Genomic DNA, 14,311 nt, shown 5'->3' with positions numbered 1-14,311 from the left:
CGGCACGCCCCCAGCACGCCCCCGACGCGTTCCATTCAAGCGGCCTCTCTCCTGAGCTCAGACTCGCGTCCAGTTCCCTTATGTCCGGCTTTCAGCCGGCTCCACCACTCCATCGCAGTGTGGCCTGGGGCACGTCACTTGTCTTCCCTGAGACTCGGTTTTCTCGTGTATCAAATGTGGAGAATAACCCCCGGTCCACGGAAGGATTAAAGGAGGGAAGTCTGAGGCCCTGGCTGGCGCACTGCGAGGCGTTAGGAAACCCCAGGGAAACTGGATGGTTCAAGAGGCGGTGTGTTCTGGTGGCCCTGGGCCTGGCACACAGGACGATATCGGGGAGATCACAGGTCAGGGCAGCAGGGAGAATCCAGCCCACCCATAGCTAACCCAGAGATCCAACAGCCCAGGGTGAGACGGCTGGGCCAGAACTCAGGGCCAGAACTAAACAAACCCCAAATCCATAAAAACCATGGGCCAAAGTTCTCACTGTGATCACATGGCAAAGCTCATCAGCCTCTGCTAAACAGAGAGGAAGGGAGAGTAATCATCAGAATTGGTCCCCATCAAATCCAGTGATGCTTTTTATAGGCCCTGGGATGCTCTGTTCTGTACAGCAAGCTCCCAAAACGGCACTGCTTTGTGCAGGGCGGGGGCGGGGGCAGTGGAAAGAGGGATGGCAGGGCGGGCGCGGCCCGAACCCCAGCAGCAGACACGGGAGCCTGCGGACGCGGAGCAGGAAGCAGAGCTTGGGCTGTGAGGCCAGAGCCCCCACGTGGCGGTGACCTGCCGGGCCGTCCTTTCCAGGTTGAGCACCGCAGAGCTGCTGCAGTCCAGCCCTGTGGGCACTTGTCGGCCTCTGTTCCACTTTTCTTTCAGTAACAACCCTGGATTCTTCAGGGAGAATTTCCTCCCCACCTGGGGGCTTCTTGGTTGCATTGGCACCAAGGTGGCGAGCCTCCTAGCCAGCTTCCTCAATCTCCTTCCCTCCAGCAGAGTGACCGGATGGCAAACCAACTCATCAGCCAAGAACACACTGCCCCTCTCTCCCAAAAGGAGACCGCAGCACCCTCTGCGCACACACATCCCAGAATGCTGCCTAGGCCCCACCGTGACCGTGGGCCTGTCCTCATCCATTCCGGTGACAGCGACTATTACAAGCTACTCAAAACACATGCAATAAGTTTTTCTTTAAAATATTTTCTAAAGTGAGCCAGACTCCGTTTCTGTTACTGGAAATTAGGAATCAAAATGGAATGCCCACATCCCGCCCTCCCATCCCACGGGGACAGAAAGCCTGGCTCAGATGAGGCAGGTAAGTCGCCCAAGACCAGAACCTGGGCCTCTAGAATTGGGGATTACAAAACCCCCTTTCTTGTTTCCTTTTCTTTAAAATGGGAATCGTAATGTCTGCTTTGTAGTGGTCTTAATACTATTAATGATAATAACAATAAAAACAATAACGGCTGGTTGCTGGAGCCTCAGGAAGAGCCAGCCACACATTTGATCCTCACAGCATTGCACCAGGTAAGTATTATTATTATCCCCTATTATCCCCACTTTATGGATGAGGAAACTAGAGGTGCAGTGAGCTGTCCATGGTCAAGAAGCCGAAGGTGGTGAGCTCTGAACCCAGGCCTTCCTGCTCCTCGAGCCTGTGCCCTGTTGGGACAAGTTGGGTTACACGCCCGTGCCTGGCACCGGCAAGGACTACACAACACTTCTTCACATGCTCGTGGAAGGACATTTAAAAGGTACACAAGAGCACTCTGGGAAAGCCTTCCTCCTTCCTCTGGCCCCTGTCCCTGCCCAGCCGGCCCCCAGTCTCGCTGGCCACTCCGAGAGGAGGGTGCTGGGCAGCACAGGAACGGGCGCCACTGGGCATTCTGCCTCAGGTCAGCTCACGGGCTCTGGCGTCCCACTTGCAGTGTCAGGAAGAGACCGTGCCAGTGTCTTTTTGTTTGTTTGCTTTAAATCCTGCTAGATCTATAAAGAAAAGGAACATCCACGCCTGTTGGGCACGCACTCTGTGCCTTAGGGAAGCAGGACCCTGAGGGGCGGGGGGCAGGCATGGGCCCTGGGCCAGGCTGCAGGGTGTGCACTCTGTGCCTTAGGGCAGCAGGACCCTGAGGGGGCGGGGGCGGGGGCGGGGGGCAGGCATGGGCCCTGGGCCAGGCTGCAGGGTGTGCACTCTGTGCCTTAGGGAAGCAGGACCCTGAGGGGGGCAGGCATGGGCCCTGGGCCAGGCTGCAGGGTGTGCACTCTGTGCCTTAGGGAAGCAGGACCCTGAGGGGGGCAGGCATGGGCCCTGGGCCAGGCTGCAGGGTGTGCACTCTGTGCCTTAGGGAAGCAGGACCCTGAGGGGGCGGGGGGCAGGCATGGGCCCTGGGCCAGGCTGCAGGGTGTGCACTCTGTGCCTTAGGGAAACAGGACCCTGTGGGGGGCAGGGGGGGGGCAGGCATGGCCCTGGGCCAGGCTGCAGGGTGTGCACTCTGTGCCTTAGGGCAGCAGGACCCTGAGGGGCGGGGGCAGGCATGGGCCCTGGGCCAGGCTGCAGGGTGTGCACTCTGTGCCTTAGGGAAGCAGGACCCTGAGGGGGCGGGGGGCAGGCATGGGCCCTGGGCCAGGCTGCAGGGTGTGCACTCTGTGCCTTAGGGAAGCAGGACCCTGAGGGGGTGGGGGGGGGGCAGGCATGGGCCCTGGGCCAGGCTGCAGGGTGTGCACTCTGTGCCTTAGGGCAGCAGGACCCTGAGGGGGGCAGGCATGGGCCCTGGGCCAGGCTGCAGGGTGTGCACTCTGTGCCTTAGGGAAGCAGGACCCTGAGGGGGGCAGGCATGGGCCCTGGGCCAGGCTGCAGGGTGTGCACTCTGTGCCTTAGGGAAGCAGGACCCTGAGGGGCGGGGGGCAGGCATGGGCCCTGGGCCAGGCTGCAGGGTGTGCACTCTGTGCCTTAGGGAAGCAGGACCCGAGGGGGCGGGGCGGGGGCAGGCATGGGCCCTGGGCCAGGCTGCAGGGTGTGCACTCTGTGCCTTAGGGAAGCAGGACCCTGAGGGGCGGGGGGCAGGCATGGGCCCTGGGCCAGGCTGCAGGGTGTGCATGGGCCCCACCACCGTCCTGCTGTGTGACACGGGCTAAGCCAAAGCCCACTTGAAGCCTTAGTTTCTTCACTGACAAAACAAAAGTGTCGACCTCAATGACCCCGGGGTCTCATGTTTGGTGGTAAACTGGGATAAACTGCAAGATGGAGGAAAAGGGGTGAACTGGCTCCTTCTTGTCTCCCGCTCCCGAGAAAAACCCGCAGAGCGGGGGCTGGGAGAGGGCTCGGGGGATGGTCTGAGAGCCTCTCCCTGCACCTTTCCCAGCCCCCCTCCCGTGGCCCACATGGATGACGGAAGACTGCATTCTCCTCCCCCTCCTCACACCCACACCCTTACCAGGGACTTATCCTGGGCAGAGAGAACGCACCAGAACACAAGGCTACGACTCACTCCAGCGCCGCCGCCACTTACAGCTAAGTTCCTGTTGACCAGGCGGCCCAGGTCCCCGGGCGTGTCCGTGTTACGGATATCCACGTCATGAGGTGACACGTAAAGCTTGGTGTTGTTCAGGTCAAAGAACTCGACTTCTGTGAGACCCACCCACGACGGGTCGCCCCAGTTGGACAGGATTTCCATGGTCACGTAGACGGCTTCCTTCACGCCCTCTGCCTCCATCCTCGGTTTGTCCTTACAGGAGAGAAACAGAATGCCAAGAGGTTAAAATGAGGGGACAGGTTCAGCTCCGTCACTGAACAAGCTACTTCACCTCGGTGCCTTGCTTCCCCGTGTACACAGTGTACACAGTGAGAACGAGAAGAGCGCCTGATGCATGTGGTTATTATGCAGATTAAATGAGCTCCTACTTGTAACGACGGGAGGAAACACAGCGTCTGTGTACTCTGGTACACAGTGTTTCCTGCGAGAGTTTGCAAATAACAAAAAATGTTTAAAAGGCATCGGGTTCTGTCTGAATGCCGTGCGTGCACGCCTCCTCCCCGCGCCACGTGTTCATGTCCTGCAGGCATGTCACAGCTTCTGATGGACTGGGCAGGTGGTATGGGCTGAATTATGTCCCCCTCCCCACACACCCAAGATTCATGCCGAAGCCCTAACCCCAGGACCTCAAAATGTAACTGTATTTGGAGATAGGGTCTTTAAAAAGGGCAATTAAGTTAAAATGTGGCCGTTAGAGTGAGCCCTAATCCATTCTGACCGGTGTTCTCACAGGAGGAAATCTGGACACGTGGAGAGACACCAGGGATGCACACACGTGGAGAAAAGGCCGTGTGAGGACAGAGGGAAGGCGGCCAGCCATCTGCAAGCCGCGGCGAGAGGCTTCAGGAGAAAGCAGAGCTGCCGACCCCTTCACCCTGGACTCCCAGCCTCCAGAAGTGTGAGGAAACGAATCTCTTGTTTAGGCCGCCGGACTGTGGGATTTTGTTCTGGCTGCCCCAAAGAATAACACAGGCCCCTGGACAAGTCACTTGCCCTCTCGCAGTCCAGCTGAGGAACACGAGATGACACCATCCATCCATCCGGTCACGGAGCGGGCCCTGTCTCGAGCCCTAAGTGCCCGTTCCCTCCCGTTTCTCTCCTTCGTTGGTTTTAAAGTCTGCCTCCTTCCTGGGCAGGCGGTTGGGTCCGAGAGGCTGCGTGAATGCCATCACTAAGTGGTCACCCTGGGCCCCGGCTGCAGTGCTGGAAGCCACGGATCAGTCGCTCGTAAAATGGCGCGCTCCCTTGCCCTCCGTTAATTAGCGCTGGTAATCTGCAATGGTTCTGTGAGCAGGGGGCTGAGCAAATGAATAGTAAATGTTCCCTGCTTATTTTTTTAATTAATAGCCAGCAACACGTGCTCTGGCTCTCAGCATGTGTTTGGAGGAGCCTTGATTGCCACGCAATAGGGACGGGGACGGGAAGGGACGCCCACAGCGCCCAGAAGGAATACAGAGTGTTTTTACTAGCTTGGCCCACAGACACACCCCACGGGCTTCTCAGGCCCTGGCTAAGCCCTCCGCTGCCCTGGGCTTGAGTCCAGGCTTGGCGGACGGTGTTAACCTGAACCGGCCTGGCTGAAGCGGCGGGAGGGGGGGGGGGGGGACAGGACCAAGAGGTTAACAAGCTCCCAATCCTGAGGGGCGTTCCGCCGCCAGGTGCGCGGAGCAGGAGCCGTGCAGGAGCGGCACCGCGCACCCCGGCTGTCTGTCGGCCGCAGGCAGGCAGGCCGGATGGGGTAGTGCGCGGAGCAGGAGCCGTGCAGGAGCCGCACCGCGCACCCCGGCTGTCTGTCGGCCGCAGGCAGGCGGGCCGGATGGGGCGGTGCGCAGAGCAGGAGCCGTGCAGGAGCCGCACTGCGCACCCCGGCTGTTGGCCACAGGCGGGCGGGCCGGATGGGGCGGTTCGCGGAGCAGGAGCCGTGCAGGAGCCGCACTGCGCACCCGGCTGTCGGCCACAGGCGGGCGGGCCGGGTGGGAGGAGCTGCCTTGCGAGGAGGCCGCTGGACCTCACACCCAGTGCAATCTAAAGCCTGCAAGTTCCCGCAGCGCAGTTCCGAAATGAGAACGCTGGAGGGTCTGTTCACTGGGGAAGTGTCACAACTTGTCAGTGTTGCAGCTCCATGGCTACTCCTGCTTCTGAATTACTGGGCATAGGTCCCTCGAGGGGATGGATCCGGGCAAACACCTGTCGGGAGGCTGGCTCCTGTCCCTGGCGTCCACTGCTGCTCCCTCCACAGGAACCAGACCTTCCTGGGGGAAGTTACCCCTTCTCTTTCCTCAGCCATGAGATACAGGATGGACCCCTTCTCACCCTCAGGAGGAGCCTGACTGGTCCAAGGAATCGGTGTGTCCTGTCCCCTGGACCACTGGATGGAGTGGCTCATTGATGGGTAAGCGACCCAACCCTGGATCTTATTTTATTTTATTTTTTGTATTTTTCTGAAGCTGGAAACGGGGAGAGACAGTCAGACAGACTCCCGCATGTGCCCGACCGGGATTCACCTGGCACGCCCACCAGGGGATGATGCTCTGCCCCTCCGGGGCATCGCTCTGTTGCGACCAGAGCCACTCTAGTGCCTGGGGCAGAGGCCAAGGAGCCATCCCCAGTGCCCGGGCCATCTTTGCTCCAATGGAGCTTTGGCTGCGGGAGGCGAAGAGAGAGACAGAGAGGAAGGAGAGGGGGAGGGGTGGAGAAGCAGATGGGCGCTTCTCCTGTGTGACCTGGCCGGGAATCGAACCTGGGACTTCTGCACGCCAGGCCGACGCTCTACCACTGAGCCAACCGGCCAGGGCCCAACCCTGGATCTTGGCGGGGGGAGGGGTGCTCTTCTCTCCTGACTGTGGGGTCTGAGGGTGAGGGCCAGAGCAGGGAGGCACTCCAGCGGTCAGGGGGTCACAGGGCCAGAGCAGAGCTGGGACCGTGCGTGGGAGCGGGGGACACAGTATGAGCCGCTGCATCAACCCTGCCTGGTCCCACCTGTGGCATTTATCACAGACTGTCATTTTTCTTCTTTGTTGTGTAAATCCTGTCTCCTATAATATAAGGAGACTCGGTCACCCCAGTCTATTTTTAATGTGACTCAAGTCCCACCACACTTAGAAAGGCGTGGGCAGAGGAAGGGGTGGGAAGGACGTGCAGGGACACACACCCGGTGACACGGAAGAAAGAACCGCCCCCCGAGGCGCCTGCCTGTCGCAGCACGTGCCTGGGCTCCGTCGGGCACATTGGCACCGTCTCTCTGCAATCGTGTTGGGCTAGATGATGGTTAACGTCGCCTCTTGCTGTTACCCTGTAGCCTTAACATATTCTATCTGCATGAGCTCCCAACGATGATTTCCGTCCTTTTATACGATTGTTAACATGCTGACATATCATACTTTCCTGATTAGCTCCATTAGCATGAGATGTTGATGTTATTATTCCTGGGTCTTTCCTTCATTTTTCTCTACTTCCAATATAATTCGGCAGCGGACACCTTTGTGCCCGTGGCTTCTTATCCCTGTTAAGTGATTTCCTTAGGGTAAGGACGGGGGATTACCGGGCTGGAAGACAGAAGCATTCTAAGCTCCTCCTAAGTCCAGGCTTTCTGCTTTCCAAGAGCGCCCGGCCCCATTTACATCGCCGCCGGTGTCGCCGTCACCTTGCCTGCACTAGAGGTCACCGTCAAAATAATTTACGAACTCGGGTATGCAACGGGACATGCGGGTCGCTCTCATTTGCATTTCTTGATTGCCGGCGAGCGATGTCGGACATTTCCCGTTGGGCTCACATGCTATTTATATTTCCTCCGGTGTGGACGGCCTTCCCTCTGCTGGACCCCTTGCTCCACCGCAAGCAAGAGTGTGTGCCGGGGAGGAGGGGAGGGGGCCGCGTTCACCACCGTCAGAGCCGCCCCCACCGAACAGTCAGCTCTCGGGCGGGCGAGACGCGGGAGGCCTCGGGCGGAACACCCCCGTGAGCCGAGGGACTCACCTCCGGGTCCGGCACTCGCTCCTCAGTCGGTGAAGCAACCCGGCTGACGTGGGCAGAGTCGCTCTCAATGGCCTGGAGGACTTTCAGAAGCTTCTGCTGCTGTCTGAAACGGGACTGGTTTCAGCAAACAAGTGGTACACAACAGAGGCCGTTCCCACCCAATGCCCCACACGGAGGCTTCTACCCCAGAGCGCCATCTCCACGGGAGGAGGTAGAGCTGACCCCTGAACAGCACAGGGGCTGGGCACTGACCCCCGCCCCACGCAGCTGAAAATCTGCATGTAATTTTTGACTCCCCCAAAGCTTAACTACAGTCCCTCGGTATGCGTGTGGGATTGATTCCAGCATCCTGTGCGGATATCAAACTCCACGGCTGCTCAGGCCCCTGGTGTGAAAGGGTGTACAGGACAGTGCATACGGCCGGCCCTCTGCATCTGTGGGTTCTCGGCCCTGGGTCAAAAATACTGCTTTCCATCTGCGGTCTGTTCAGTCCACAGATGCCAGACCCGGGGATACGGAGGGCCCCCTGTATACTTAGTGAAAAAATCCGTGTATAAGTGAACCCGCACAATTTGAGCCCATGTTGTTCAAGGGTCAACGACACTCACCCCGCACCCAGTTCAAAGGCGCACACACCACGTTTTCCTCCCTCTATAAGTCCCCGTGAACTCTGAGATGAAATCAGGGCTAAGCAAGACAAACCCCTTGGGGCAAGATGGCCAGCATGAGCTTCCTGGTAAGGGTCCAGCCTGCAGGTCGGATGCGCCTGTGGCCTGTTTCTGTGTGTCGTCAACACACACACACACACACACACACACACATACACAGTGGAAAGCCTGCAGGGTTAGCTGTCTGGACCTTTACTGGAAGAGTCTGCCCCAGCCCAGCCCAGCCCACTCTGCCCGTCCTGTTTCTGAGGCGTGGGCATTCCAAACCCCGCAGAGTCACTTGCAAACACACCCCACAGGTGCCGTGTGCGGCCGGGTGCCCCGTGTGCCCCTCACGGGGCACGGGCAGTCGGCACATCCACACACCGTCCCTGCGCAGCGCGGCTCGGCAGGGCGCCCGCCCGGGAGGGGCTGCTAAGGACAGGCTGACCTGGCTCAGGTTTCTGAAGCTCAGTTTTGCCTGAAGACTAGAGGAAAGCCTTTATTTTGATCATGAAACCTGACACTTCCCATCACTGATGCTGCGTGTTAATGGCACAGAACGCTGCCTTTGAACAAGGTGTAATGGAGAGAAGAAGGTTAAAGGGCGCTGCTCGGGACCGCCAGGCCCCGCCCCACCCGGGGCCATCTGGGAGCGAGGGCACCAGCGTCGGCTGGGTGGGACACTTCAGCGGGAACCTCTGAGGAGACTGGGCTGAACTGAACAAGCAAAGAGATATATATGTGCCTGAGGAAAAACCAAGTCAATCTGCGTTTTAGGGCCGGAGTGGGGGTGAGGGAGGATGCAGTCTAAAGGAGCAGTTTTAAAGGGTCCGAGGTAACACAGGAAAAGCCAAGAAAACCTCAGGTCCTCACAGCCGCGTTGCTACGTCTTTGTTTTTGTTTTGAAGTCCCCTCGGTAAGTACCTGCTGCCCAGAAGCCCGATTCTGTCAATGGCCTCGCTGACGGCTCTGGCTCCCCCTGCTGCCCTGGCTGGCTCCTGCACGCTGGTCACCACGGAGATGGGAAGAGGCTGAGGATGGAAGAGCTTATGAAACAGAGATGTCCGAGGTAACACTCCTGGCCCAAGGCACAGCAGAGCCATGGTCAAAGGGACATACAGTATGTCGTAGCAGGCCACCAGTCACGCTGCAGGAAGCAGGGGACAGGGATGAGAGTGACAGCATCTGCCTGCAGCTGATGAAATCTAGAATCCCCTCTCATGGGGCTTTGCAAAAAGACAGGGGGTCTCAGTTTCTTATGATCTGGGCAGTGCCAGAAAACAAGCTGCTTCACTGAGCTATCGAGAACTTTCTCTCGTGCGCGCTCTCTCTCTCTCTCTCTCCTAAGCAACAAAAGCCCTTAAAAATAAAAAATTAAAATTTTCTCCCATCACCGCTTTTCCCCATCTCAGTTCAACCCGTTAAGTTTGCTACAAAGTAATGGGATCCCATGGAGAATTCCAGTAACGTCATTAGGCCCTCTTGCCTTTTCCCCCTTCTTTATCAGACATCGTCTAAACTGGAAATGTGCTCTGCTCTCTAACTGCAAATGACTTTAGGCACTGGAAGCCTGGTGGGTCAGGGGTCAGGTCATCCAGAAATCCGGGGCCACAGGGTGGGCAGTGCTTCAGACCTGTTGGAAGTACCAGCCAGGCAGTTTAAAATGACCCTGAAATAAAAGCACGAGTAAGAGGGATGCAAAAAGAAAACCTCTACCGTGTTCTCAGGGGCTGCCTGCCTATCATTCTATCCCAGCTGGGCACGCTCTCCTCTCCTTCCCCCTCTCCCTGCCCCACGATGGATCAGACTTCTTCCTGCTCCTGGATCAAGCCATCTTATTCTTACTTCAGAGATTTCCCTGGGCCCTGGCTGGCTGGCTCAGTGGTTGAGTGTCAGCCCAGCATGTGGAAGTCCTGGGTTCGATTCCCAGCTAGGGCACACAGGAGAAGTGCCCATCTGCTTCTCTCCTTCCTCTCTGTCTCTCTCTTCCCCTCCTGCAGCCAAGGCTCCATTGGAGCAAAGTTGGCCCAGGCGCTGAGGATGGCTCTATGGCCTCTGCCTCGGGCGCTAGAATGGCTCTGGTTGCAACAGAGCAACGGCCCCTGGTGGGCGTGCCGGGTAGATCCCGGTCGGGTACATGCGGGAGTCTGTCTGACTGCCTCCCTGCTTCTCATTTCAGAAAAAAAATAAAAAATAAAAAGATTTCCCTGTTACTTCCACCTGAAATGCCGCTTCCTGTTGCTGGCCAGCTCCTTCTTAACAGACGCGGCCCAGCTCAGATGGGACGTCCTCCAAGAGGTCTCCTTGGACCATCCTGTCAGAGGCAGCCACCACCCCATTCCCGGTCAGCTTTTACTGTCATCTCTCTGCGTAGTCACCTGTTTATTTACGGCTTTATTTGCTGTTGTCTACAAGCTTCACAAAGCCATTCTGTCTAAACTATCCCGCAGGGCCGGCGCCTTCTCTGATGTGTGTACTGAGCACAGAGCACTGACGGTGCACAGTCTAACCAGGCCATTCCTGGGCATTTTATTCATTCATGCCTGTATTTGCTGGGGCTGTCTTTGCTGAGATAAGCCTAACTGACCTAGGTAGATATAGCTATACTTTATTTATTCAGAACACTAAAATCTGTTTTCGGTGTTGTCTAATCAGGAAACAGAAATGTAACAAGACGCTGGCGTCAGCAGGCCTGGCTGAGCTCTGGCTGGCCTGGGTAGCCCAGGGTAAGCCGCCCCAGCCAGGTCTTCCCGTCTGTGAAATGGGCGGAATGACACGGTGCTCAGGGAGCGCGTGCGGACCCCGGGGATGGCATGGGGAAAGCCCCCTGGGGACCGTCGGGGACTGTGGGCAGGGCTTTGCTGCTCCTCTCAGGCCCGTACTGACCTCGGGGCTCTCCTCCTCCTGAAGCAGACTGGCCCACGAAGCTGCTGGTGGTCCCTCCGTGTCCTGAAATGATGCAATCACATGATCTGGGGTCAAAACAAAGCCGGCCACTGTGCGCGCTTCACTGACAGATGAGGGCCAACAGGCGCAGGGGCTCAGTCTCGTGACCGCACAGGCACAGACGTCGGGGCAAAGGACTAAGCTCCAGGAGAGCAGACAACAGGCACTGCCCCATGAGTGTCCCAAGGAGCAGGCCGGCACAGAGACTGGGGGTGTGGACCGGGCCTCCGGTGTGCGGGCGGGCAGACCCAGGCCACTTGGAAAGATGCGACCCGAGTAAGCCACCTCACTTCTCTGGGTGCTGTCGGCGCCTCTCAGCTGGGGTGATGACAGCCCTGCCTGTTTTGGGGTCACTGTGAGAACCAGGTGGGACAAGTCAGATAAAAAGGCTTCAGCAGCCGAGCGGGGAACACGCTGCTGAGAAAGGACGCGTGTAGCCAGGCCCGGCCCCGGCCCCCAGCTCCCCAGGGGCCCTGCTCCACCCCACCGTTTCTCCTGTTTCCTGCTCAAAACCCCAGGTAGCGGGCACACACTCAGTCGCCCCGTGGGGGCCGGGCGGTGTTCTGACCGGGGCAAGCAGCCGGGGCGGGGCTGCGGGAGTTAGAGAGCACGCGTGCTCCGTGCTCCGGGGAGTGAGATCTTCCCAGAGAAGCCAGACCTCGTCCTTGACTCCCTGCGTCCTCTTACTCACAGCCTGCAGCCCTAGTCTAAGGTACGGGGGTTTGCAGGGAAGTCAGCAAGGGCTGGAGGCAGACTAGCGTCCAACTTAGGCTTTCTGCAGTAAACAAAACATGAGAAGAAAGCGGAGGAGATGGAGACTTTAGCAGGTCAGTGGGCAGCGGTGCATTAAGCAATGGACGTGCAGCTCAGTGTAAGGTCAGGGATGCCTACAACGTCCCTGTCTCCGCACCATGTGCTCTGTGAAAGCACTGCTCAGACACCACCTGGCCCCTTCCTCCTCCATCCCTTCCCTTCCCTTTCCTTCCCTTCCCTTCACCGGCGGGGAACGCACCTGCACCGGCAGTGGCAGCGGCAGTGGCAGTGGCACCGGCAGCGGGCTGGTGGGCGGCTCCGCCCTCCTGCTCAGGATCGCCCCTTGCAGGGCTTCGTTCTCCACCTGGATGGCTCGAAGCACAGCCGACGCGTCCTCCTGCCGGTCCTCAGCCTGGAGCATAGGTTTTCGGGTTGCTGAGAGGGGCCTCTCTCGACGACTTCCAGGTCCTGGGAACGGAGAACAGGGGGCGAGGGTCTCCCTTTAGACTGCATTCTTGGAGTGCAGCTCAAAAACTACTAGAACCAAGTCGAGGGACAATCTACGGAATGGCTGGCCTGTACTCTCCCAAAATGTCACAGTCATGAAAAACAAAGAAAGCCCGGACAGCATTCCGGATTAAAGGAGACCAGCAGACACGGAGACCGAGGGCAGGGGCGGTGCTGGGACGGAAAGCGGGTGTGGAGATTAGCCGTAAAGAACATTACGTAGCAAGGGGAGATCTCCACAGTCTGCGGCTTAGAGAATAGCACTGTATTAGTGCTAACTATCCCAAATTCCAGAACTTCCGTGCACTGGGGTAATATAAAAAGAATGCCCTTGCCCTGGCCGGTTGGCTCAGTGGTAGAGCGTCGGCCTGGCGTGCGGGGGACCTGGGTTCGATTCCCGGCCAGGGCACACAGGAAAGGCGCCCATCTGCTTCTCCACCCTCCCCCTCTCCTTCCTCTCTGTCTCTCTCTTCCCCTCCCGCAGCCAAGGCTCCATTGGAGCAAAAGATGGCCCGGGCGCTGGGGATGGCCCCATGGCCTCTGCCTCAGGCGCTAGAGTGGCTCTGGTAGCAACAGAGCGACGCCCCAGATGGGCAGAGCATCGCCTCCTGGTGGGCGTGCCGGGTGGATCCCGGTCGGGCGCATGCGGGAGTCTGTCTGACTGCCTCCCCGTTTCCAGCTTCAGAAAAATACAAAAAATAATAATAATAATAATAATAATGCCCTTGTTCTCAGGAGATGCAGTCAGCCCTCCACGTCCACAGACTCCACATCCACAGCTCCCCACCCACAGACTCCCCACCCACAGCTCCCCACCCACAGACTCCCCACCCACAGACTCCGCGAGTACTGTGTGGTTAGGCCTTGTGATAGTTCCATCTGTACTGAATGTGCAGACTCCTTTTTTCTTGTCATTATTCCCTAAACAATACAATGTAACAACTCTTTAGGGAGCATCTACATTGTATTAGGCATTCCAGGTAATCTACAGAGATGAGTTAGTCTACAGGAGGATGCGGGTAGGTCATATGTAACTATTAGGCCATTTTATATACAGGACTTGAGTATCCACCGGGTCTGGTATCCCCTGTGTGGGGGGGGGGGAGTCCTAGAACCAATCCCCGTGGAATCAGAGGGGCAACTACACAGACTGCAGTGTTCAGGGGTGAAGAGGAATGATGTTGTTGTGTTTTTTTAATCTTAAAAAAAAAACCCACATACACGGTCATTGTAAAGCAGTTGGGACAAAATGCTAACAATTGGTGACCCCGAGTGAAGGGTTCATGGGACTGTCATTTGCAACCATCCTTGCAACTGTCCTTGAAGTGTGAAATTATATCAAAATAAAAAGTTATTAAAAATTAACCCTCTAGCCCTGGCCAGATAGGTTGGTTGGTTAGACCATTGTCCCAAAGCATGGAGGTTACCAGTTCAATCCCCAGTCAGGGCACATTCAGGAACAGATTGATGTTCCTGTCTCTTTCTCTCTCTCTGCCTCAAATCAGTAAAATAAACATTTAAAAAAATTGATCCTCTAACAAAGTACCTATAAGGAATAATGTATAATATCATGGAGAAGGAAGGATATTTTGGCCTGACCGGGCGGTGGCTCAGTGGATAGAGTGTCGGACTGGGATGCGGAAGGACCCAGGTTCAAGACCCCGAGGACACCAACTTGAGCGCGGGCTCATCTGGCTTGAGCAAAAAAAAGCTCACCAGCTTGGACCCAAGGTCGCTGGCTCGAGCAAGGCGTTACTCGGTCTGCTGAAGGCCCGCGGTCAAAGCATATATGAGAAAGCAATCAGTGAACACCTAAGGTGTCGCAACGAAAAACTGATGATTGATGCTTCTCATCTCTCTCTGTTCCTGTTTGTCTGTCCCTATCTATCCCTCTCTCTGACTCTCTCTCTGTTCCTGTAAAAAAAACAGAATATTTTGAAGTATTTTTGCCTT

The 14,311-nt window shown here is 57.3% G+C and overlaps 1 protein-coding gene across 3 annotated transcripts in view; it reads right to left on the bottom strand.

The window, feature by feature from the left end:
* Nucleotides 1–14,311, bottom strand: part of KATNIP (katanin interacting protein) — a 198,132-nt gene that overhangs the window by 56,989 nt on the left and 126,832 nt on the right. For 2 of the 3 annotated variants that reach the window (XM_066383111.1, XM_066383112.1), the window contains exons 10-14: nt 12,111–12,319; nt 11,039–11,101; nt 9,077–9,183; nt 7,503–7,605; nt 3,504–3,719 (exon numbers count right to left, since the gene is read on the bottom strand). In XM_066383111.1, coding sequence (XP_066239208.1) covers nt 3,504–3,719; nt 7,503–7,605; nt 9,077–9,183; nt 11,039–11,101; nt 12,111–12,319 — 698 coding nt within the window. The remainder of the gene's footprint in view (nt 1–3,503; nt 3,720–7,502; nt 7,606–9,076; nt 9,184–11,038; nt 11,102–12,110; nt 12,320–14,311) is intronic. The other variant, XM_066383113.1, reaches the window with a different exon arrangement.

Source organism: Saccopteryx leptura, chromosome 4 (assembly GCF_036850995.1).
Source record: "Saccopteryx leptura isolate mSacLep1 chromosome 4, mSacLep1_pri_phased_curated, whole genome shotgun sequence".
In the NCBI taxonomy this organism is placed as follows: Eukaryota; Metazoa; Chordata; class Mammalia; order Chiroptera; family Emballonuridae; genus Saccopteryx; species Saccopteryx leptura.
The sequence above is the reverse complement of the archived record's forward strand: the minus strand, read 5'-3'. Positions and strand labels throughout refer to the sequence as shown.